Source organism: Sinocyclocheilus anshuiensis, unplaced genomic scaffold, assembly GCF_001515605.1.
Source record: "Sinocyclocheilus anshuiensis isolate Anshui unplaced genomic scaffold, SAMN03320099.WGS_v1.1 scaffold942, whole genome shotgun sequence".
In the NCBI taxonomy this organism is placed as follows: Eukaryota; Metazoa; Chordata; class Actinopteri; order Cypriniformes; family Cyprinidae; genus Sinocyclocheilus; species Sinocyclocheilus anshuiensis.
The window spans coordinates 533,153-559,732 of NW_015536531.1; the positions used below are offsets into that span (position 1 = coordinate 533,153).

At 36.4% G+C, this 26,580-nt stretch overlaps 2 protein-coding genes across 2 annotated transcripts in view; one reads left to right on the forward strand and one right to left on the reverse strand.

The window, feature by feature from the left end:
* The first annotated feature begins 2,252 nt into the window (after positions 1–2,252).
* Positions 2,253–8,851, forward strand: LOC107694797 (cochlin-like). The gene is made up of 12 exons (XM_016494488.1): positions 2,253–2,369; positions 2,778–2,826; positions 2,942–2,986; positions 3,287–3,443; positions 3,518–3,651; positions 4,506–4,574; positions 4,650–4,709; positions 4,802–4,949; positions 5,038–5,141; positions 6,207–6,433; positions 6,536–7,049; positions 7,320–8,851. The coding sequence occupies exons 2-12, from the start codon at positions 2,793–2,795 to the stop codon at positions 7,490–7,492; spliced, it is 1,665 nt and encodes a 554-aa protein (XP_016349974.1). The 5' UTR covers positions 2,253–2,369; positions 2,778–2,792; the 3' UTR covers positions 7,493–8,851.
* Positions 8,852–8,860: 9 nt separating this feature from the next.
* LOC107694787 (striatin-3-like) overlaps positions 8,861–26,580 on the reverse strand; it is a 31,287-nt gene continuing 13,567 nt past the window's right edge. Inside the window, exons 2-16 of the mRNA XM_016494482.1 lie at positions 21,253–21,356; positions 21,097–21,170; positions 20,443–20,521; positions 20,095–20,271; positions 19,834–19,972; positions 19,602–19,743; positions 15,792–15,928; positions 15,107–15,282; positions 14,910–14,957; positions 12,082–12,203; positions 11,802–11,966; positions 11,587–11,727; positions 11,344–11,451; positions 10,531–10,617; positions 8,861–10,324 (exon numbers count right to left, since the gene is read on the reverse strand). Coding sequence (XP_016349968.1) covers positions 10,155–10,324; positions 10,531–10,617; positions 11,344–11,451; positions 11,587–11,727; positions 11,802–11,966; positions 12,082–12,203; positions 14,910–14,957; positions 15,107–15,282; positions 15,792–15,928; positions 19,602–19,743; positions 19,834–19,972; positions 20,095–20,271; positions 20,443–20,521; positions 21,097–21,170; positions 21,253–21,356 — 1,869 coding nt within the window. The 3' untranslated portion in view covers positions 8,861–10,154. The remainder of the gene's footprint in view (positions 10,325–10,530; positions 10,618–11,343; positions 11,452–11,586; positions 11,728–11,801; positions 11,967–12,081; positions 12,204–14,909; positions 14,958–15,106; positions 15,283–15,791; positions 15,929–19,601; positions 19,744–19,833; positions 19,973–20,094; positions 20,272–20,442; positions 20,522–21,096; positions 21,171–21,252; positions 21,357–26,580) is intronic.

The following is a 26,580-nucleotide window of genomic DNA, read 5'->3' on the forward strand; positions in this document are numbered from 1 at the left end:
ATATAGTTGTAAAAACTAGCATAATGTATATTTAAAACAAAACAACAGCAGCAACAACATCTTTATTTACTATAGAAATGTCCATGACAAATTTAATTTTAATAAAATTATAACTAAATACAATTTTAATTTCCATAATATTTCATAATCATGGTTTGCAGAAGGTATGAATATGATTTCCTTTCGTTTAGGCAAAAAGAATAATCAAGCAACTTAATTACAAAAAAAAAATATATATATATATATAGTAAAAACAGTAATATTGTGAAATATAATTGCAATTTAAAATAACAGTTTTCTGCTTTAATATATTTTAAAATGTAGTTTATTCCTGTGATGCCAAAGCTGAATTTTCAGCAGCTATTTCTTCAGTCTGACATGATCCTTCAGAAATCATTTTAATATAATATGCTGATTTGGTGCTCAAAAAAAAAAATCTTATAAAATAATGAATTATCTTATTATTATCAATGTTAAATACAGTTGTGCTGCTTAATAATTTTGTGGAAACCAATTTTTTTTTATGATTCTATAGAAAGTTCAAAAGAACAGCATTAGAAATCTTTTGTAACATTAACTTTTAAATCAATTAACTTTTAGCATTAAGTTTTGATCAAATTAATGCGTCCTTCCTGAATAAAAGTATTAATTTAATTAAAAAAAAAAATCATACTGACCCCAAACTTTTGAACGGTAGTGTTTGAATATAGAATATATATGAAAATATTAAATTTAATTTAATGTAAATAATTGTCTGTATATTTGGAATAACTGCCTATATGTTGCATTAACATTCACATATTATGCTTCATTACTTATTTATACCTTATTACCGACCACCTGATTGTGCCTTTGTTTACTCATTAACTTTTAAATCAATTAACTTTTAGCATTAAGTTTTGTTGAAATTAATGCGTCCTTCCTGAATAAAAGTATTAATTTAATTTAAAAAAAAAATCGTACTGACCCCAAACTTTTGAACGGTAGTGTTTGAATATAGAATATATATGAAAATATTTAATTTAATTTAATGTAAATAATTGTCTGTATATTTGGAATAACTGCCTATATGTTGCATTAACATTCACATATTATGCTTCATTACTTATTTATACCTTATTACCGACCACCTGATTGTGCCTTTGTTTACTTCTATCCACAATCTAAAGTACCAGTCCACCGTTTCTTGTTCCAGTTTGGCACAACATCAATAAGCTTCTTAAACTGCTGGTTGAAAGGTTTGATGTTTCCACCATGACCTTCACAATAATTTTCTTGTGAAAGACCGCTTTAGACGACATAGACTTTGTGTTCCGTGAAAAATTCATTAATTGAGACACTGGGACAGTTCCCAGTTGTTACACTGAGCAGTTGTTCAAAGAGGCTCATAACAGATGGATTGAGTGTCATTCCATGAGAGGTTTTTAATTTGTCGCACTGAATAAGCACCTTGTAGCACACCACGTACCCCTACAAACATCCACAGCACTCAATCAGTAAATGCCAATGAGTTGTGAGATGCCACAGTAAACACGAACCTATCATATTCCTGTTTGCTGCCAGGATTAAACCTGGAAATGGTCCACAGTTCGGCTGATGTAGGATGATTACATAAAAGTTAAGTTAGAAGACAGGGACCTCTTCGAAAGCAGGACAGTCTCATGCTAATGCACCCAATTGTCCGTCCTTTCACATGCTAAGCACTCTCTGTATACTGAAGATAAATACAATTCATGAATGATTTACAGTTTTTGCAGCATAAGCCTTGTTCAAGAGGTGTTTTGATGCAGAGGTCTTGTTTAAGTCTTTTGAAAGTCATAAGTCTCTATTCTGTTTAGTCAGGACTTCTCAAATGGCTCTGAGGTCCATTCAGACCATTTTGAATGAGATTGTGTGTTTAGATTATATGTGTAGCACTGATTTCACCTCTTTATCCTCATGTTTTCAACCCCAGTCAGGGCCTAGTCATGACGTGTGCATGCCATGGTGACGTTCATTTGTTGTTTATTCTCCTCTCTGTAGCCCTCTTTACACGCCATCACTGACTAAACTAGGCTACACAAGTTACACAGTGTTAAAGCATATAGATATTATATGGGTACAAACTGTAGTACATATTAGGCCTATATCTAAATGGCTGAAAAGCAGGAGAATTTAAAACAATGTCCTTTTCAGGTGGTTTGGATGTAAGGCCCGCCTCTTGTGATGTCAGCAGAGAATCATTGGGGGTTTTGGGGACATTATTTAAAGGACTAGCTCTTTCCTCACTATTCAGACACCTCTGGAATATCATCCATAACGGAATTACTTTATTAGTTTTTTTCTATAAAGCTTTTAAGGCTGAGGAAACGTCATCCTACACAATATCTGTAAGTTGGATTTAATCTTCATGGGTTGCTGATTTTTGGCTGTTTGGTGCATTTTAATAAAGCTAGTTTTATATATCCAGATATGCATCTTTTTTTCTTCTCCATTCTTTCTCTCTCTCTCTCCTTCTCCCTCATTCATGAGCGGATTAACTGAAGTATGCAGTTCCAAAGGAGCTGTTTGTGATGGATGTGTCTGGGGAGATTGCATTTTTTCCTGTATCATATCTGATTTCACTTCTGTGCGCAAAATAAATATTACAACACCCAGATAAAATAAAAAAATGAAGATACATTTTAAAGCCTTAGAAGATTTAGATTTTTTTAGAAGAAAAAAAAACCTTTATAAAAATGATTGAAAAATGGGGTTTATTCATAGTCGCCTGGTATGATGTTCTTTTGTCTCTACAGAGATCTTCATTAACCATGTCGATGTGGTTTGCTGTACTTCATGTTTTAGGTAGGCAGTTAGTTTCTTCAAAGTGATTGTTACCGAACATTTCTTGTGTCTTAATCTGAATTATTGCCATGATGAAAAGATGTCATTGCCTTTATTTATTTTTATTTTTTTACAGGTATTCTGTCTTTGACCTGTTGCACTTTTGGATCGGATTTAAATGGTCAGTGAATTCCATTTTTCATTCTTTCTCTCTCTTACTCTTTTCATATTAAATATAATGAATTGAGTTACATTATAGAAAATATTTAGCTAACTATTTTTTTTTTCTTTTGGAAATATATTTTTAAAAGGTTAGGGCCACTTTATTTACAGTTTTATGTAACTTTTTAATTGTTTTATATGTAGTTGATTTTTGGAGAACTTTTGGGGAAAATCATTTAAACATATTTTGTAACATTTGTTTTATTTGACAGATATATAATCATTTTATTACGGGTAATATCTGTTGTACATTTCTTAGTTCCGACACCAATTAGCTGTGGAACTCGTGCGGTGGACCTACCAGACACACGTAAGAGAGTGCTCTGCCCAGCAAACTGCACTCTCTGGAGTCTGTCAGTGTTTGGTTCAGGAGTATATGCCTCTGTTTCCAGCATATGTGGAGCAGCAATACACAGGTACAATCACAGAAATAATGATTAAGTTAGTGACTTGCTAGAATTGTGTAAGAAAGTTTTTGTCTGTCTTCCAGAGGAATCATAAGTCTATCTGGTGGACCTGTGGAGGTTCACGGACTGCAAGGGAGGACAAACTACCTCAGCTCTTATGCTCATGGCATCCAGTCTCAGTCCCTGTCCCAATGGAGCTCATCTTTCACTGTGGCCAGTGAGTGGAGACAATTATGTTTTGCATTATTACAAATGCTAGTGTTTTGATTTAGAATTTGTAGATTTGTTTACAGATGTTTGTTTACTCACTCGCTCTGCACACTGTCAAAAATACAAATGTAATTTTAGAATTTACAATATAATTTCAATAAATATTAAATTATAACAATAATATGTGACCCTGGACCACAAAACCAGTCATAAGGGTCAATTTTCTGAAATTGAGATTTATACATCATCTGAAAGCTGAATAAATAAGCTTTCCATTGATGTATGGTTTTGTTAGGATCGGATCATATTTGGCCGAGATACAACTATTTGAAAATCTGGAATCTGAGGGTGCAAAAAAAATCAAAATATTGAGAAAATTGCCTTTAAAGTTGTCCAAATTAAGTTCTTGGCAATGCATATTACTAATCAAAAATTAAGTTTTGATATATTTACGGTAGGACATTTACAAAATATCTTCATGGAACATGATCTTTACTTAATATCCTAATGATTTTTGGCATAAAAGAAAAATCGATAATTTTGACCCATACAATGTTTTTTTGGCTATTGCTAAAAATATACCCCAGCGACTTAAGACTGGTTTTGTGGTCCAGGGTCACATATTAGAATTAGTGTACTCAGAATATCATAATACTGTACATTGTTCTTGAATACACTCAACTTCAAAAAGATGTGCTACTACTAATCTCAATAAGAACAACTAGGTCGTAACATTAGGAAAAGTGAGGTCAGTTGGTCTATATAAATGATATAGCATATAAAACGAAATATAATATAAAAGTGAATTAAAGTTGTTTATCAATACAGATTTGTCAGGTTACATTTTTGTCTTTTTCTCAGGAACAATTAGCTTGCCTTTGGAAGTGTCCAGCCAAACCAGCAGTTCTGCCACCGTTGCATCAGGAGCAGGTAACAAGCATTCAGAAAACTGAAAATAATTGACATATGTAGTCTACACTGAGTATCCATACTTCTCCCTTGCAGCCAAGAAACCAGTCAAAAAGACAGCGAAGAAGCCTCCTCCAACAACAACAGCAAACAGGGGTCTGTATGACCTGATTTTCCAATCTAATTTAAATTGTTAGTCAAACCAAATATGATTGTGACATGAAAGAGCTGTGTAAATGTTGTTCCAGATTGCCCAGTCGATATGGCTTTGCTGCTGGATAGCAGCTACAATATTGGACAGCGGCGCTTCAACCTGCAGAAGAACTTTGTCAGTAAGCTTGTAGCCATGCTGAAGGTTGGAACACCAGGTCCTCATGTAGGAGTGGTGCAAACCAGGTGATCTGCGCAAATCCAAGTTGTTTGTCACAGTTGTTTAGCATTTGTTTCTTTGTCAGCGAGTATAACTTCATCTTTGTCTTTCCAGTGAGGCACCTCGAACTGAATTCTACTTGTCAAACTATACAACAGCCAAAGATCTGACGTTTGCCATCAAAGAGATCCCATACATTGGGGGCAATACCAATACAGGTTTATAACCTCAACTTCAATTCACATTTCAAATGAATGATTGGATGAAATGAATATAGAGCATCTCAATAAAATCATGCTATTATATTTTTTTTTTTTGGAAAAGTAATAAATAAATAAAACAAAAGAAATTGCCATTTACTGTAATGCACTTACAATGGAAATCAGTAGGTCCCCAGAATACGTTAAAATACATAGTTTGAAAGTACAACTACTAGACTTAAAAGAGAGTTCATCCAAAGATGAAAATTCTGTCATCATTTACTTACATTCAAGTTGAATTTCTTTCTTCTGATGAACAAAATATTTTCCCATTGATTTTCCATGCTATGGAAGTCAGTGGGGACCAGTTACTATTTGCTTACCCACATTCTTCAAAATATCTTATTTTATGTTTAACAGAAGAAGGAAATTCATACAGGTTTGGAACAACTTGAAGGTGAGTAAATGATAACAGAATTTCATGTTGGGGTGAACTATCTCTTCAAACATTTCAAGTCACCATGAAAGGAAAACCCTGTTTTCAGTGTTACCAGTGACTTTGCCTATTTCTGGGAATGAAAATAGTTCCAAACGAAGCCACAGCATTTGCGCATCTCTGAAAAACACACATCAGTGTTTTGAATTAATTGGTTGAATGTATGATTCAATAACTCTGTCATAAACTTGTTACATTCCTGAATGAAAGAGCTCTTTTTTGTTGTTGTTTTAAACAAATAGTTTGAGTGAATGATTCTGTTACTCAAAGTCAGTCATTTGTTTTGCCCCTGAAGGAATCAAGTTTTGTAGAACTGGTTGAATAAATTAATCAATGACTCAAAAAGAGTCACTTGTTGCTACCCAGTTGTATAACAATGTAGCATGCAAACATTTTCACATTTGTGCTTTGAAACTCTTCAAAATGCCTTGGCCCAATGCATTATTGTAAATGCATTTTTTCCCCCTAGTTTTTACAGTCAATATGCTTTTGTTTAATAATTGACAGCATGTCACGGATCTGTGACACAAGTGCTTTGGCTTAAATAAGCAGAACTTGACAGGCTTGAGTTATTGCCTTTTGCACAGGTAAGGCCATACTGCACACTGTGAGGAACTTCTTCAATCCGGATTTTGGTGTTCGGAGAGGTTACCCACGGATCATTGTGGTGTTTGTCGATGGGTGGCCTTCTGATAATGTGGAGGAGGCAGCAATTTTAGCCAGAGAGTCTGGTATTAACATCTTCTTTGTGTCTGTCGCCAAACCTGCCCCTGAGGAGATGAGCCTGGTGAGCGAGCAAGACTTCATGAGAAAGGTAAGATGTTTCACATATGAATTCATGGTGGAAAAAACACAAATCTTCAGTGGAAGCATATGAGTTTGCTGAAATCCATTTATACCGACATATATCTCACAGGCAGTGTGCAAGGACAATGAGTTCTTCTCATTCACCATGCCCAGCTGGTTCGGCACCAACAAGTTTGTGAAGCCACTAGCTCATAAACTTTGCTCCATTGATCAGATGCTCTGCAGCAAGACATGCTATAACTCAGTGAACCTGGGCTTCCTGATTGATGGCTCCAGCAGTGTAGGTGATGGGAACTTTCGGCTAGTGCTGGACCTTCTTCTCTCTATCGCACGCAACTTTGACATCTCTGACATTGGATCTCGCATCGGTGCCATTCAGTTCACCTACGACCAAAGGATGGAGTTCAACTTCAATGAGCACACCACAAAAGATAATGCTCTGAGGGCCCTGCAGAACATCCCGTACATGAGTGGAGGAACGGCCACTGGAGACGCCATCAATTTTGCCGTGCGGAGTCTCTTTAAACCCCGCACAGGCTCCAACAAGAATTTCCTCATCATCATCACTGATGGACAGTCTTATGATGATGTGAGAGGGCCAGCTATGGCCGCCCAGAGGGAGGGTACGTTTTTTACACTGACATTCCATCTAGAACCTAGGTTTTCAACCCCCATAATTAAGTGTTACCAACAAAATCTAGCCTGATTTTTATAGTGAAGGTCCCTGAGGTGGTAAGAGTGTAGGTTCCTGGGTCTGTAAAGGTTAAAAACAGTTGATCTAGAACATTTAAGAGCTCTAAAAAGTACTTTATCTCTAATGCACAAAATATCAATAGTGCATTCACAAAGTAAACAAGTGTGATGTTGACCATGTGCTTCTTGTTTCTTCACAGGAATCACTGTGTATGCAGTGGGCGTAGCTTGGGCTCCGATGGAAGATCTGAAGGCAATGGCGTCCGAGCCCAAGGAAAGCCATGTGTTTTTCACTCGTGAGTTCACCGGCCTGGCGCAGTTCCAGCAGCCCATCGTACGGGGCATCTGCAGGGACTTCACAGAGTTCAACTAGACAGTGCGACTGCTTAAGTACAAGAAAAGGAAGAAGAAAAACGGGCACGAGTGAATAAGAAAAATCACTTTGTAGAAAAAGCGATTTGAACGGTTTTGTTATAAAGGTATTGGTATGTTTGATCCAAAGGAGTTTACAGCTTAATTGAGAATGTATCACACAGTATTGTATGTCAACCTCTCTATAATGTGGAGAATGTAATTATTTGTGATTTATAGTCTTTCTCTTTATGTTCCTGGTGAAAAAACGTTCTTTCGCTGCTTCAGGCAGGTCTTTTTTTTTTTTTCCTGTGGAGGAGTCACTGTACCAAAAGGCTCTTTTATATTAATTTCGGGACTTGAAGATTCTATTGCAGTTATGCAAGGTAATGCACAAGATGGTAAGCAAAAGCAGCCATGAAGAGGATCGTCAGTGAAACAGCGCCCTCTTATGCGTTCTGATGGCAGCACACAAATACACAGCTTTCACTCACACAATAGCATAAATAAATCTGGGTTCTATAATAAAATAATAGTTCTTCCCAGGGGTAGCAAACAATATACATGCACTGTAGTACATTCACAACGTCACATTTTCACAATGAAGCACGTATGTCTGAGTGTGCGATGAAGATTACGGTTGTAAAGTTAATGTTTTGATTATATAGCATTTTTCTTTTCTTTTCTTAAATTATACTTTCATGTATTTATCGAACCTATTTTCTTTGTACCTTTCCATATGCATGCTTTACTGCCTCACGTAGGCTAATGAAAACAGATTGGGAGGAGGGGCATCAAATTGTTTGTACATTTGTTTATAATTTATTACTTTCTTCTCAATAAAGAACAAGGGGTTTGTACAACTGAACCAGCTGAACATCCTCAGCTGAACAGGCTAAGCCTTTTGTTCTCTCTGAGTCTTTCTCAGTACAAACATCTGTATTGAAATCGTGAATCCTGGCAATCATTCGTCATCAACTACCCGTCAAAATACAACGCTGCATTAATTGTCGAGACACGGGGCATGTTGCATATACAGATACACCATTTAATATTTATTATAGACATTTTATATACATTACTTTTCAACAGTTGTTTTGCTATGTGGTACAATCTTTAAAATCTGTTGATTCATAGTAAATCAAAAACCTTACAAAACTCTTCAAACTGATCAGAACTTTTGGAAGACTAGAAAAAATACTTTATTGTAGTATTAATCATGCATTACACAAACAAAAGGTCTTTTGTTACACCATAAACGGCATTATGTCCTTTAAAAATCATTGAACAGATTGGGGTAGAACGACCAAACCAAATATTTAGAATACATTTGATTGACAACTCCAATCCCAAAAAAATGAAAGTTCTATAATTTACTCGCCCTCATGTCATTCTAAACCTGTATGGTTATCGTTCTTTTGCAGAACACAAGATGAGTTTTGGTGACCATTGAGTTCCATTTCATTTCTCAAAATAGCGTTCATGTTCGTTATACAGGTCTGTAAGGACACGAGGGGGAGTAAACGATGACAGATTTTTTTATTTTGGGGTGAACTATCCCTTTAACTTATCATTTCTCCCCTGATCTCCAGCATCAGGAGGTGAATTTAAACCCCGTTTTCAGCCAACAACAGAGCTTTTATATGAACCCATGTACGCTAATTTCCTATCAGATAACCTGTTCGGTATGGTTAGCAACAGCCCAATCTTTGAGTTACCATCAAGCTATGCTCTGAACAAAGGGTAAGACTATCCACAAACTGAAAATAAATAGCGTTCGGATCTCTAACCTGTGATACTCAAACTCATTTTACAGTAAGGTGTACAGAAACATCACATAGTGACAGGATGCTGCAGTTTATTTGTAAATTCCTAAAAGCTCTCAGGGCATCACGCGCTGTGCTTCTACTAGCGTATAGTCTCTCCGTTATGTGATAAAACAATGATATAGCAATGTAGTATGCACTCATCCAGGGTTTCCAGAGACACAAGACCTTCATGAAAGAGAACCGCATAAAATGGAGGGCTTGAGTGGGATTATAGTCCCTTTAAAAAATGTGATTTTCAGCGGGTTTATTACAGTCTTTATTTATATAAAATTGATTATAAAAACTATACTTTTTTTTTTTTACACAAAAAAATGGAACAAATGCTAAAGGTATGAAGGTTGACTGAGTTTAACTGTATTTGCACGCTACATTAGGGCGAGGAGGGTAACTGAGATTAGGGTCTGGTTTATGGCTCGGCAGGGCGGGACTCAGTTCCTCTGGTGCCAGGATGATGGTCGGTGACAACCTACTTATGGATGAACATGATAACCACTCCATGGTCACTGAAACATACCTACAGGACACATTATCAGCTCAGTTCAAAACCAGTCAAAAGGCTACAAACACTGGTTTCACTCCAGCTTTGACTTACAGTAAATTACAGTTAATTTTTCTTTTCTTTTTTTTTTTGAGGAGAAAAAAAAAAAGATTAAAACTGATTGAGCACTCCACACTGGCTTCACACTGCACGCCCCCCTCTTGGCACCTGGTAATGTTGTGTGTGTGGTGTGAGTTTGACAGCGAAGGTGGAAGCCACTTCAGTGTAGTGTGAGAAATGCTACTCTTGTTACACAAGGCAGTGAAGCAGTCCTTTCTTTCTCTTGTCTTCACGTATGCATTCATTCGGATGTTCTTTTATACAAACACTTTGGCCAGGGCATCAGCTCCGGCACTTCCTATGTATGCCTTAGATGGGTGGAAGGCAACATCGTATATGGCCTCGTCTGACTTTTTCCTGTGCGCGGTAACCTCCTGTACGCACGTCTTACTGTCCATGTTCCACAAGCGGATGGAACTATCATGACCTGTGTTAGATGAAGAAGAGACATTGAGTTCATTTTTAAAGGGATAGTTTTGTACAAAATTTAAATTCTGTCATTATTTCCAGATCTCTGTGACTTTCGTTCTTCAGCAGATATATACATGTAATAAATGTATACATGCAATAAACGATGCAATAAATGATAAATGAAGGGTAAAGAGTAGAAGGAAAAAAAACAAAAACACTTACTTCCTGACATCAAGTAGATGCCATTTGGATCTATAGCCAGACTAGTAACAGCATCCAAGTGAGCCACCATTGCATGGATGGCTTGACCTACAAAAAAGACAGATGGAAGGTGATGAATAATCCCAGACATGAAACTTCAGCAATCCTTACTTTTTCTCTTAGTGACTTCTGGCAAAATATAACTGAACAAAAATGTTTCATGAACAAATAGTACCAATAAAACACTGATATATTTTCTTAGATTTTAAATAAATAACAAACAAAATAAGAATATAAAGTTACATAAGTTATGAATATATATGAATGAATATAATTCATAATATTAACAATAAAATTCAGACACACAGTAGTCTTTTTTTAGTACTCCTATTCAGCAAGGATGCATTAAATTGATCAGAATTTATAATGTTCCACAAGATTTCTTTCTCAAATGAATGCTGTTCTCTTGAACTTTCTATTCATCAAAAAACGTATCAATCACAGTTTATACAAAAATATTAAGCAGCATTTTTTTTTAAACTGTGATAATAATACTTGAGCATCAAATCAGCATTTTAGAATAATTTTTGAGAGACACTAAAGACTGAAGTATCTTCACCTTTAAAACATGACATTTTAAAAAATATTAGAACAGAAAACAGTTATTTTAAATTGTAATAATATTTCACAATATTACTGTTTTACCATATTTTTGATCACATAAATGTGAACATAGACTTCTTTGAAAAACATTATAAAAATCATACTGACACCAAACTTGTGAACAGTAGTGTATGGATATATAATATATTAATGATACAATAAAAAACCCACCTGATTTATTATCAAAGAATTTGATGTGTCTATCCTCGTGAGCGGTGACTGTGATTGGCAGGGTGGGGTGGGTGACTACTTTATTAATGTGATTCCCAAAAGGAATAGCTGCAACAATGCAGAAGAAAGTAAACATCACAAATCCAATTCTCACACCCCTGTAATTTAATTACTGAACTATATATAAACATTATATCACATTTCCACAAGGGCACTTTTTTAGAACAAATGTGAAGGACGTACTGCTCTCTCCCTGTGCAGACAATACCAAGACGGGCTGTGATGTCTCTAGATCATAAACAACGACATCTCCCGTGTTGTAGGATGCCACCATATGAGCTGGATCACACCCATTGAAATCAATTGATGTGGGAACACCATGATCTGAAAAACAGAAATTAGTTTGCCAACATGTCGATCGATTACAGAATACTGCATACAAGATACTTCACACTCACCTCTATCGGAGTTAAATGTGCTGAGACACGGTGACTTCTGAGGGTTCCACAGCTTGATCGTCCCATCAGCTGAACAGGAGAGCAGCCGGTTTTTGATTCCACTGTAAGCCAATCCCCACACTGCGTCACTGTGACCCAACAACGTACCAGCCAACACGCTGGGATCTGAGTGAAAGAGAGGACACACATAGAGAAGATACTATTGATCAGGCAGGTTTCCTACTTTTAAGTTCTATCAAAATGACAAAATGTAACAGTCATATAGATTTGATCTTCTCACCATATGTGTCGTAAGGGTCTACATTAGAGCTGGGGATGTTCCACCACTGTATTGTTGAATCAATTCCACCACTAAAACACTGCTCGCCACTCGAGGTCACAGCCAATGAGAGCACAGGCCCACTGCAGCAACAGAACAAACAATAGTAGTGTCCGCATGTCTGAATTGGTGGATTTGGTAGATTACATTATTGTTGGCCCTAAAAAGTGCTTGGCGACACAGTGTTATGAATGTAAATGCATTAGGTAAGAAAATATCAAATCAATTTATACGCATTTATAACATTAAACTATTTTTAAGAACGATAGCACATAGTTCTCATTTTAAGCAAAACGTTTGATTTTTCTTTCTTTAAAATAGTCCTCAAGTACTATTTTTAAGCAAAATGTTTCAAGTTTAAAGTGTTATGAGTTCAATACAATAAACGTCACTGCTCAAACACTTAGTGGTTGTCAAATGTTAGTGGAACATGTTTAATATATGATAAAAATGTGATGAACTACAGTGAGTCGCCTGGGTGAATGAAATTAACTGACTTCTCACACCAACTAAAACTCACCTTGAGACCAGTTAGCTAAAAGCAACAACTAATTCTGAGAAAAGCAATATTTTGTGTCTAATGCAACGATTCTCGAACACTTAAATGTTTCTCAAGAGTCCAAATACTTCCTGGGGGCCATGTGGGTGCATTATTTGTACACAGTCATACAATCTTTTAGTCAAACAGTGCCAGTAGAACACTTGATACACTTTTGGATTCATTAAATTCTTGCCCTGAACTGCTGTATGTGTGATGTAGAGCAACAACAGTGAAACTGTAGACCACACATGCTCACAGGACAGGACCGAGATCTCAGAGTGTAAATATCACGTGCCCTCATTTAAAACACTCTCTATGCCGTTCCAAAAGCAATGGCTGAAAAGATGCTTGTCAAGAGCTTCATGACATGGGTTTAAAGCGGCACTCAATCTTTTCTGCCAATGAAAAGCAAAGTTTAACACTAAAGAAATAAACAACACCTTTGAGCAAAATGATTTATACTGACATGACATGAAGATATTTGAGTCTTCGAGAAAAAATTATTTTATTCTTCAAAAGTAGTTTTCAATCAGGGGACCATGGCAAGCTTCTTGGGGGCCTTAAGACGACTTGAAATGATTTAAAATAAGACAAAACTAATATTAAACTAAAACGACTATTAAAAATATTACACTAAAACAACAAAAAGATCAAGGTATTTCTTATTTTAAATCTCACAGTCTTGAAAAATCTTGATATATGTGGAAGGTTATTTTTAAAAGTAGGCATTTTTGAACATAATTTTTATGCCAAGCTCTAAAATAATTGGAGTAGAAAATGTAAAAATAAAAAACATGGTAAAAATTTGTCAAACATATTTAAATCCTTATGCAGTAAATCAAAAACTGGGAAAGCAATAGGGCTAAAAATAGTTGTGGACAATGGAGGAGTCAAAATGATTGAGAACCACTGTTCTACAATGAGCAGGTCGCCCCCTTATGGACAGAATCAGGTCAACATCACATGACCAGCCCTGTCATGTAATTGACCAGCTACATTACTAACCATAATAATCAAGACATATGCTGGGACTTCAAGCACTCAATCAACAGCTAGACTGTTTATAGTGTAATGCAGAAGCCAACTGCTTTCCACCAACAACACAGCAAAATAAAGCTCTGGCAAGAAATCTCAGAAATGAATACACTTAAAGCATCTGGACCAGTAGGTGTCAGTATAGCGCACAGGTGTCAAACTCAGTTCCTGGAGGGCCACAGCCCTGCAGAGTTCAGCCAAAGCCACTAGAAGGCAAGCCTGCAACCTTTAGTCAAAAAAGCATAGCGGCTAATGCTAACTCTTCTGCTTTGGCAGTACATGGGAAAGGAGTCAAGAGGCCATTTTTGAATGGATGTTAATGGAGGAGAGGCTTCACTACGCTGAATAAACAGCTTTTTTGAGGAAACAGCTTATCATGTAATGAATCGACAGCCTATCAGCTAATCTTCAACATGCTTTACGCTAAGCAATACTTTTGGATTTAACTATTTTTAGAGTTTTCACCAAAAACAAAAAATGCTGTTTTGTAAGAGAAGTCACTGACTTTTTGCGACAAGTGGGATTCAGCTTACGGCACTTCTCATTCATTCCTATGGTATCCGTAAACGGCGACTTAGTGTTGCACAACTCTGACTAAAATTCAATGACGTCCAAGGCTATAATGTGATTGGTTATTAAGGCACACGTTATCCAAGTTGACCGTTACGCTTTCTCCAATAGTAAGTAATACAGACCCTCTCATCTCCCTATAGTAAGACAATCTCTGGTTTAGCTTCAACCCTCATTAAACACACCTGATCCAGCTAATCAAGTCTTTCAGGCCTATTTGAAAACTACATGGTATGTGTGTGGGAACTAAACTCTGCTGGGCTGTGGCCCTCCAGGAAGTGAGTTTGACACCCCTGGTATAAAGTATTAGCGCACTGGGATGAATAAGGGCAAACAAAAAAACTTAGTGAATGCATCTTTAAACAGCTAACATCACCATGCACATTTTGGCTGGTGTGTTGTGGATTCTGGGACAGTGGGAACACAATCTCTGCATGTAACCATCTCATGCACTGGCCTTCCGGAGGCCAGGAGAACACTACCTTTCTGAACGCATACAGCTGTGGCAATGCCTACATGTACAGAATCATCCATACCTTCACAACACTATTTAACACATTTAGGATAAACTGGAATGTTTTGAAACAAATCAAAAAGCAAAAAAAAGTGTATAAAAGATCAATATTATGAAATTAATACTCACATATGCCCTCTAAACGTGTATATGGGCTCCACATCAAAAGAGGCACTTCTGCAAAGCAAGATGAAACTTTGTTTAGTGGTTTGTTTGGAACATTAATGTTGCATGATAAAATCAATGTGCTTCTTGAGACATCATTTTGAAGACCAAAGCCGATCCCAAGACATCCCTTTCCCTGGAAAGCCACAGCGAGCACTTACTTTTTGGCTGGAACGGTCTTCTGGAGGTTCCACAGTTTGAGGGTGTGGTCTTCCGAGACTGTGACCAACACTGGTTCCACAGGATGGAAGGCCAGGGCCCGCACTCCATCAAAGTGGCTTCGCAGGGTATATTTGGGATTCCATGTCTTCCTGAACACGTCCTTATTGGCTGGCAGCTAAAAATAGAGGGTGGGGGGGGGGGCCATTGTAGAGGCATTCCAGGGCCCGCACTCCATCAAAGTGGCTTCGCAGGGTATATTTGGGATTCCATGTCTTCCTGAACATGTCCTTATTGGCTGGCAGCTAAAAATAGAGGGTGGGGGGAGGGGCCATTGTAGAGGCATTTTAACAACTGTGAAATCAAACCTGGAAATTGCAGGTCGACTGACTGTGAGGCATTAGGACAGTTGTCCTATTTGAGAACACAGCAAACCACACCGGCTTGGACAACTGTGGTCCTCTGTAACCTTTATACAGAATGAAACTAATACAGTACATGACATTTGAGTAAGCAGGACCAGCTGTTTTTAATAACTGTTAACTGATGGTTAACACAATACAGACTGCATTTAGCAGCGAACAGACCTTTTTTTTTTTTTTTTAAAGTAGAGGCTATTATTTATTTATGCCAGAATAGAATATGATCAAAGCAGAGGAGCAGTCTTTGTCAAGCTGGGGTACTTACATCATAGCTGTATTCAGCCTCGTCATTGGACACAATCAGATCTGCGAGGTCTCCCAGGCCCAGCACGCTTTCCAACATGTCATCAGAGCCCATGATAAAGGACTTGCCCCCACCAGGCGTGAATGGCAAAGGCTCAGCTAAGAATAGGAACGAGAAGAGAAGGGCACAGTAAACAAGGTGCCACACCTTGGAGTGAAAAACAGGGCTTAAGTAAAAAAGTTTAACACAAACACATCAGCAGTTGAACAGTTTTGTGAGGGTGTAATACAGAACTTAAATGTAAAATAATAACACGGGTTGGATCAATAACAAAATTTCAGCTTTAATATGATACCAGCCTCTGGTACCTCTGGGGGTGGGGGAAGGGGGTATCCCAAAAAGCAGGTTATGCAACATGCCCGGGTAAGTTTATGAAGTAAACAATAACCTCTACTTTTGATTCTAAAAACTGAGGTAATCAATTTAGTTTCTCATAACTGAGGTAGAAAAATCTATTTGAACAAGCAATTTAATATATATATATATATATATAAATAATGTTACTGCAACATATTATACAGGTACATCAAAAAATTAGAATATCATGAAAAAGGTCAATATCTTTTGTTACTCGTTTCAGAAAGTGAAACCCATATATTATATAGATTCATTACACATAGAGTGAAATATCCAATAAAAAAAAAAAGAATATTTTAAACAAAAATATAAACAGAAAAAGCTTCTGAAAAGTATGTTAATTTCTATGCACTCAATACTTGGTTGGGCCTCCTTTTGCATGAATTACTATGATTGTGTAGTCTACTGACCCAGACTGAGAGACCATTTAAAGGCTCAGCAAACCTTTGCAGGTGTTTTGAGTAGAGCCCGACCGATATATCGTTTTGCCGATATTATCGGCCGATATAAGCCTGAATGCTTGAAATGGTGTAATTACTTAGTTTGTCCAGCAGAGCGCGCTCCATTGTTTGCTACTGGCGACCTGGATGAATGTAAGCCATAATCATCAAAATTTCAAGAAATAAAGGCTTGAAATATTTCACTCTATGTGTAATGAATCTATATAATATATGGGTTTCACTTTCTGAAATGAGTGACAGAAAATATTGACTTTTTTCATGATATTCTAATTTTTTGAGATGTACCTGTATTAGTTAGAAATATTTATACTTTCCAATAAATGTTTCATTAAATAAAATTTGTAGTTTCATCAAGTAATTTTCTTTTCTTTTTTTTTTTTTACAAATTGTTTTGTATTATGCATTTTGTAAAAGGCATTACTTTATTATATAATAGTATTATGTTAATGTATATAGTTTTATCTTAAATTGTTTTTTTTAACCATTTCATAGAACCATACACTGTGCAACCCTTATAGATACAGTGATAAGAAAATATACAGAGCGCTTATGGTAATAAATGTCTTGATTTAAGGGTGACACACACTTCACACATATATATGCCACTTTACCAAAAATACATGTCCTATATATGGTGACATTTACATAATCCTTAGTTTAGAAGTGGATCAAAACAGACAGAAGAGAGTAAGACAAAAAGAGTCTGAGATAAAGAAAGCCAGGGTGTGGGAAGGATGCAATGAGCTGATGTGTTTGACCCAGCTGGCTCTGGTCGGAGCAGTAAGAGAATCTCCTGTGCTGGAAGCTGTCAGGAATGCTGATGCAGCAACTGGCCTAATTAAGATTCTACCGCAGGGCCAGCGTGTGCCACAAAGCACTGACTGAAAGTAGACAGTGATTTTTATTAACGAAATATCACTAACATTCCTAGTATTCTGGACCTATATGACAGCCTTGACTTAATTGATTATTCATTACTGATGCACGTCTACTATGCACGTCTAGACACACTACGATTAAAACATTTGGGGTCAGTAAGATTTTATTCAGCAAGGACACATTGAATTGATCAAAAGTGACAGTGAATTCATTTGTTACAAATTATTTATATTTCAAATAAATGCTGTTTGTTCGTTTGAACTTTCTATTAAATTTTCCATTTGGAACTTTTTTATCAAAGAAACTAAGTAAAATTATTACTGTTTCCATAAACATATTGACCAGCACAACTGTTTTCAACATTAATAATAATAAGAAATGATTTCTGAAGGATCATGTGACATTGAAGACTGGAGTAATGGTTGCTAAATTTTAATTTAAAATTAAACAATATATTTCATAGTAATATTTTTACTGTTTTCTTTCAATAAATGCAGCTTTGATGACCATAAGAGAACAAAATCCAGACCCCCCCCCACTTCTGAATGGTAGTGTAAGTGACAGCAGAGAGGAAAACAATAATTGATTCAAAAAGCTATTAACTTGCAATATAACACAGACTATTACAAATAAAGCACTTATGTCCTATTGGTGCTTTTTAACGTCCTTTTTGGATTCAGTATAAATCTCCATTCACTTTCCCTGTATGCTAAAGACATGCATCTCTGTGTTTCGTGGGAGAAAGAAAACAAAGAGCTGAAACAACATGAGGGCAAGTAAATGACAATAAAATATTCCTGTTTGGGTGAAGTAGTCCTTTAATTTCAGGCCTTATTTTAACCCTACATGATAATAGGGCTGTCAAAATGTCTGAAAAACTAAATTCAAATTTTTTACTTAAATATTATCAATATTCGAATTACATTCAAATTTAAAAGGCATAATTTCAGTTGGGGGGGAAAAAAGCTTTTGGCTTCTCTCCTGAGGCCACAAGAGGGCGCACCTAGCAAAATATTATGCACGTTTTTTCAAAGCATAATAAAATAACACGACTATCTTTGAAAAAAGTGCATAATGTTTAAAATAATGTTTATAAAACTTATATAATTAATAAAGTTGCTTAATTCGAAACAAAACAGCATCATGCATGTATGTATAATTTAATACAAAGGACCGAAAACCAATCACAAAGAGTACTTTCTTCATTTAAAAACTTGAGATGCAGTGGGATGGGGAAAACCACTATAAAGTCTTGAGACATGTTTTTTAAAAGTTGAACTTACATTAATTTTACATGGCTTTCTAAACATGCGGCTCTCTTGTGCGAGACGCGAGTGCAAAGGTGACAGATGTCCCTCTAGAAAATGCAATAAATATGCGTTCTGTGTGAACGGCTTGGTTTCAGTTTTGACGTAAACAACATCTTCCCCGCATTGATTGTTCTCTTTTTCTGCAATATTTTGAATGAACAATGTAGCAGTGCCGCATCTAGTGACTTCAACTGGATAGGCTAAGAAAAACATTAAAATGCAATGACACTTACATCATTGTCGCATTTCATGCGCCATTGATAAGGCTGCCTGACGCACACCTAAAATTCGAATGCAGAATGTGGATTTTTATTTTAAATTCGACAAATATTCGAAATTAAAAAAATTTTTGACAGCCCTACATGATAATAGACCCGCAGACATTGCTCAATCATCAAACAGTCCTTTGAGATGTGCCCTGCTTCATTACAGATCTATAATCTATAGAAGGATAAAAGGATATCCACAGGATAAAAAATGAAAAAGGTAATTGCAACTTTTTAATTCCACAATTCAGACGTTTTTCCACGCAATTCTGAGTTTATATCTCACAATCTGAAATGTATTCAGAATTGGGAGAAAAATAAATAATTATTTGTCTTTTTTTTTGCAATTGTGAGGAAAAAAAAGTCAAAATTGTGAAACTTGCAATTGTGAGAAAAAAAGTCAGAATTGTGAGACAAACAGGTATCCATAATAATCCATAATGATAAATGACTATAAAATCCATTTTGTCTATTTGAAGTCGGCAAGCACTATTTTACCCCACTCTGTGCCGTCTCCTGAACTCCGAGCCTCCCCGGCACCTTCTCCATCCTCTGCATTTACCAAAAAGTCAAACTCCTTCAGTGCCTCCTCTGTGTCGGGGTCATCCGGTAAGTCGGAAGCCAAACCTTCATTTCCAACCTGGAAAAGTTATCGTCGTAGGATATATTACATAAACAATCATAGATTGAGAACAATAACATGTCAATTACTACTAAAATTGTTACGCACCTTAATTTTATGTTTCTTTATTCTACGTTTATTGCTCCTGTCAGGCACATCCTCCATTATGTCACCCTCATCATCTTCCTCTTCATCACTATCGTCAGCATTTTCTAAAAAATTTAATGTCTCCAGAACCTCTGGATTCCTGTTAGACCAAAGGCATCATGAGCAATGCTTTACAACAGCTAAGATGGAACTCTTTCCTTTAACTGTTTATATTAATCTACCAGCTGAATCGACCCCAAAAAATTCCAAAGAAATCTGTACCTGTTCATATCTTGTCCCTTTCTTTTGGCTGGAGACTCTCCTCCATTGAGAATTTGCTCTAGGTTCTTGGTTTCCACAGAACCGTTCTGCTCGGAGCCTGACAGCCCCAGTAACGACCGCACTCTCTGCGACCGGACATCCAGTATTGTGTCCGTATAACCTACTTCCTGAAGATATCTTGAAGGACAGAGAGGTATAAAGACAGTCAGAACAGAGCTCAGACAATCAGGTGCCATAAACCGGCATAAGGCGACGACGCAGGTGCCCATGAACTTAGCCGGACTGATACTTTCACACCCACATAGGATGTATCATTCAGAGAAGCTCAATGACTCGAGACTAACTTACTGTCTGAGGAGCTGCCTGCCCTGTTTCCACGTTAACTGGCTGTTCTGAGGTATAGCCGAGACCTCTGTATCTTTGGTATCTTGTTTAAGAAACAAAATAAATAATAAACTACATCAGTGCATGCAGAACAAAACATATATGTATATACACATACAAAAGATTGGGGTCAGTTATTTTTTTCTACTGACTACTTTTTTCTTAAAATTACTATTTTTATTCAGCAAGGCATTAAACTGATCAAAACGACAACATTTATAAGGCTACAATTTTTTTTATTTCACTATCGGTTAATTAATCTGTATCGGCCAGTGTGGTCCAACCTTGCTATCAGTATCGGCAAAATCCACTATCGGTCGACCTCTAGTTTTCAACATTGATAAGAAATGTTTCTTGAGCAGCAAATCAGCTTATTAGAATGATTTTTGAAGGATCATGTGAGACTGGAGTAATGATGCTGAAAATTCAGCATTCATAGGAATAAATTACATTTTAAAATATATTAAAATAGAAAACAGTGACTTCAAATTGTAATTGTATTTCACAGTATAACTACTTTTACTGTGTTTCGGATCAAATAAATGCAGCCTTAAGAGACTAAACTTTTGAATGGTAGTGTATTGTACACATTTTCAATAGTAGGTTGTGTCCACTTACCTGATTCAAAGCTAGGCATTTTCATTTCACCTTGATTTAGTTCTGTCCCATATTTTAATTTATGGAATTTTGCTCTGGTAATAGAAGTGAGAATCTTTGTTAAAATGCATAATATTTTATATATATGAAATGTTAGAGAAAAAAAACACTACAAACCTTTCTTGCTTTAATGCATATTCTAACATTTTTATTCTTCTAACAAGGTCATTCTTTAAATTTTCTTGACCCTTCCTTTCTCCTTGGAGGAACGCTATTCGGGCCTGCAAGACAAAAAAGGAGGTCAAAAAGGTTAAACTAGTGTTTATATATTTTAGCTAAGTTGTCAACTTGCGAATTGCATATTATGAGAAATAATATATTGGCAATAAATAGCGATACCCTTGCTGACATCACACAAAAGGGAACATTTAGTGCAATATGCATTTGTAAACGAATCGTTTGATCGGTGCAGTTCTTTTTAATGAATCAGTAAAATCGATTGTCGAATCAGTCTGAATGAAAGCCAGAACCCAGTTTTAATTGGCTATAAGATGCCCTGGAAAATCAGACCCCCCATATATATCATATAAATCAGACCCATTTTATATATATTGAGAGGAGGCAAGGGGAGGGGGTATTTATAGACAACCCAAACCCTCAACCTTTGCTGGAGAAAAAGAGCTCTTGCAGGCTCTCATGACAACTTTATTTGTTTGGCAGCTAAACTAGAGAAGGACATCCTGTGCAGTTTTCATAGAAACAGGGAAGGTGAAGTGGTCTTGTCCTTTACAATTCAACCATACAATATTTTCCTAAACCGCATAATGACAGATAGAAACATAGGGTTTAATAAAACTTGTTAAATGAAAGTGAAGTTCCAAATTTCACCTCTAAAAAGACAAGTTTATGGGCATTTCATTCTGACTCGTAAAACATAGCACAACAAGCAGGACAGTGAGTCGCCAGTCCATTGATCGAGTCAACACTACCTTCACCTCATGAACTAAAATATTTAACTGTTAAACTCAAATATCTGACAAGCAATATAGCTGAGAAGCATTGTGTAATACTTTGTAAACAGAAAAAGGTCCCCCAGTGAAGCAACGGCAACAAATTTAGTAGGGATGCACCGATACCGATATCGGGCCCGATACTGAGCTTCTGTACTCGTACACGTACTCGTTAAAATGCCCCGATACCAAACGCCGATACCACACAGCATGTGATAAGTGCCATATTCAGACAAAGAAACACCAACAACAGAACAACAGATAGCAGAATGGAGCTAAGGGATGTCTACTACGAAGTATATGTATGCAATGAATATAACGTTAAACATTCAGTGTTAACGCCTGTTGTAACATATATTACAACAAGGGCTGTCAATTAATTCAAAATTATGAATGAATTAAATGATAGGCAGATTAAATCACAATTGGTTATCAATATTTGCTGCGACAAGCCTAATAAATTCAATGACAATAATTAAAAGACATTACTTTACTGTAACAGATGGTTAAAGCGCTGAATGCATGATATATCGTTCCATATTGGCTGATGTTAGAGATAATTTCCCGGCATTGGCCTATACTAAATATTTAGTCGGCATGAAATGGAAATGGAAATTGCGACAGTATTTTCCCTATTATGAAGTATATACGGGTGAAATGGCTTCTCAAACAAGAAACATTTTTTTATATTTTTGATTAAAGATTATGATGGAACATTTTTTTTTAAACGATGATGGATACATGATTTATAACAAACTCAACAATATTCCATAAAAAAATACAAAGTCAGTTTTGTTCTTATGGTGACTTTAATTGTCATCATACTCTTTTCCTCTATTTGGATTACCTGTACCATCATCACTTCAAACTAGGGCTGGGTGATATGGCAAAAAAATAAAATCTCGATTTTCTCAGAACATTTGACCAATTCTCGATTTTGTACGAATTTTAACTAGTCAACTTGAAAATTTAACTACAACATGATTCAAGTAACTTTTTCTTTATTAACCCTCTAGTTAAAGAAAATTCTATTCTAAGTGCAGCACACATTAAGTTGTAATCATGATGTAAATGTTAAACAAATCACTTGTTAAATATCTTTGCAGAAAAGATGCATGAACTACAACTACATCTTGTACAAACTTGTCTTATACATATTATATGTTCAGAAACAATACGAAAAAAATGCTTTAAAAAAAATCTTAAAAGTCAACGTAATTCAAATTCAAAATGACTGAAGGTATAACAACCAGTAGACTATTAGTCTATTAACTATAAATGTTCTGTAAAAACAATGAACAGCAGTTTTCAGCCTGTCAGCATGATGCAAACATGAAATATCAGACATAGTAGTTCTTTACAGGTTTTTTATTCGATTGAGCTGCTTGTCCATTGTTTTTTCTATGTAAACATGGACGTGTTTGACTGTTGCGTTCGCGTCTCTTGCAGCGTCTCATGCATGAAACGGCATTCTAAAAACACAGAGCTCTAGTTATTAAAAGATGTTCAACTCCCATCTTCTTGCATTTTTTCCTATTCCACTGCATCTCTGTCAACACAAAAGCGCATTCTGTGTGAATGGCGCCTAGCGATATATTCTACTTATGGTCCTTCACAGAGTGCGTCACACGTGAGCGGTTAATCACGTGCGCTGACATGCGGTTGGATCGTTCTTTTCTCTTTACTGTTATTGTCAAAGTGTCTAATTCTAACATTTGGTAATATTTGTATTCACAATCGTGATTCCTCGATTTATAAAAAAATAAAATCGTGGCAAAACATTAAATTCGAATTAATCAATAAAATCAGAAAAATCGCCCAGCCCTGTTCAAACTAATCTTTAAAAACACTAACAATTTCATCATACTGTTAAATGCAATCTTTAGGTAATTCTCAAAAAGAATATAGATTTTCAATACTGCACATTCGGATGATGCATAATTACACTAAAATCAAGTGTAGAATTAAAATAATATTATTCAAATTAATATTTTAAATAATTTATTTTAGTATAATAATAGTATAGAATTTTAAAATGAAAATAACATGAATCGCTCCATTGGCATAAGCATTCCTCATTATGGAATTTACATACAAGTTAGGAGCATAATTAAATGTTAATTTTCACAAATAATTTTTGTGAAAATGTTTAACTTTATAATACTTTAAAAGACATCCAATGAAACTCAACCAATGAAACTACCCTAAGAAAATGTTAGTTCGAGAGAAAAGGCCAGTGAGAGAACACAGGCTGGGTTGGCCGCTGAAAGCCATAACGCTCTTGGAAGGAGCTTTCACACAAGACAGCTGTCCGTACTTGTCTTCAGACTACAGACATTTTGGAACGAGACTGACACACAGAGGCCTGCACTACTCAAAAGCACACCATGTGTATGACCCCGTAACAGCACTCATGATCTGATTACAAAAAAATGGTTCTCTGAACTACAGACTCATACAAAGACCAAAATACATCTGTAAATAAATCAGTAACTATGGCATCACTGATTGTCACTGCAAAGAGTATAAGGTGATAAAGTTCTCGAGAAGACCTGTCTAAGCACCTGGCAGAAGTCTGCTTTCACAATCCACCCCTACGTTCACAGCGCTGGAATCAATGTGTGAGGTCACTACATTGAGACACCTCACAGGCAGCCCGGGGGAAACATAGTGAGATCACTGGCCAAAACTAGAGCCTTACAAAGGAGCAAGCTGCAGCGCACGGGGCAAGAATAGCCCTCATCGACGCATGACACATTCCACCATACAGTTGTCAGATTAATGAGTTAACAGCAGAGAATATTACTAATGCTAATGACGATTTTACTAACTGACGACTAACCTGTCGTCTGACAGACAATCTCACGAAAGCTGTTCGACTACTTGGATTTTTTCATTTCTTTGAAATAAACTGTACTGGACGAAGACGTCTTTAAAAAGACCACTAGACAGTAAGTTGACTGTCAAAGGTGCAGGCTGATTTACCCAAAAAGCACAAACTCTGTGGTGCTATGAAAAAATGGTTCTGCTTGTCCAATCGATGGCAGACATGGGAACAGTCAGGAAACCTATTTGTGCAATTCTGTTAAGTTAACACACTTCAGAATCTCGTGTGCAGCCCGACCTAAAGCTGAACAACCTGCATATCATGAAAATATCTTTTTCAACATCTTTCATTTCATCTATGCATCCTCCAAAACCGATGTCTATACACTACTGGTCTGTAGCTGAATCTGCATTGCTACAGTCTATAATGTCACATGATCCATCAGAATATGCTGATTTGGCGCTTAAGAAACATTGATTATAATAATAAAAAAAATGTTGTAGCTGCTTTTTGTGGAAAAAAATTAATAGAAAATACAAAAATATAAATTTTTCGTAACATTATAAATATTGGTTGACCGATATCGTTTTTTTGACAGCTGATGCCAATATCTTAGAGAGCAGGGTAGATTATTTATATTTATATTTATATATATATATATATATATATATATATTTGGCGTGCAACGGTTCTCCACACACGGTTCGGCATACACTAGGACCGCGGTTCAACTTAAATCTGACAATGCATCTGTAATATGGTTTGTTAGAGTTCGGCTAATGCATGTTTCTGTTGATGGATACAACTTCTGGCTTCCCAATACATTACAACAAGAGCGATGAGAGAGAAAAAACAATACGTGGACAAACCAGTCACTCTTTAATCAATGCGAGTGCTTTATGCTGGAATAACTGTCATTTATGCCGTCATCACGTGTTCATAGCGCAGGTGAGACCTGAACAGCACACGTTGCTATCTGTGTTAAACACATTTAAGCCTTGCCAGTTTAAATATTAAAGCGCCAGAAGACGTGAACTCGCGCGCAGTGAGAAGATCTGTGTGGTCGCTCATCCGAAGCGCGTGAACCCGCGTCTCACAACCCGCGCAAATATGAAGCTCTCTTTGTAAGCTCTCTGTGAAGTATTGTGTTTGAATGGACAAATTCACAAAATGACATGAATGTGACAGTAGGCAAATGGATAAAGCGCAACATAGTTTGAAATCACGAGTTTGAAGTTTGTCGATTGTACATCTCCAGTGAAGCTGAACTCTGAATTAAAAGCTGAATTCAATTCACAGGGACCGACCGTCAAGCAGAGTACACATGCAGGAAACAAATGCACACTTAACAAATGGATAAAGCGCAACATAGTTTGAAATCACGAGTTTGAAGTTTGTCGATTGTACATCTCCAGTGAAGCTGAACTCTGAATTAAAAGCTGAATTCAATTCACAGGGACCGACCGTCAAGCAGAGTACACACGATCATGCAGGAAACAAATGCACACTTAACAAGATCTCACAGCTGGATTCGACTAAGTTCTTCTAGGTTTGTGAAATTAAATGTTTATTAGACATTCATTCATTCCAGCGGGGGACACTTCATTTCCAGCGATACCGTTGACTTGATTGCAAAGATACTATTTAAACTGAGCTGGATGTTGACAT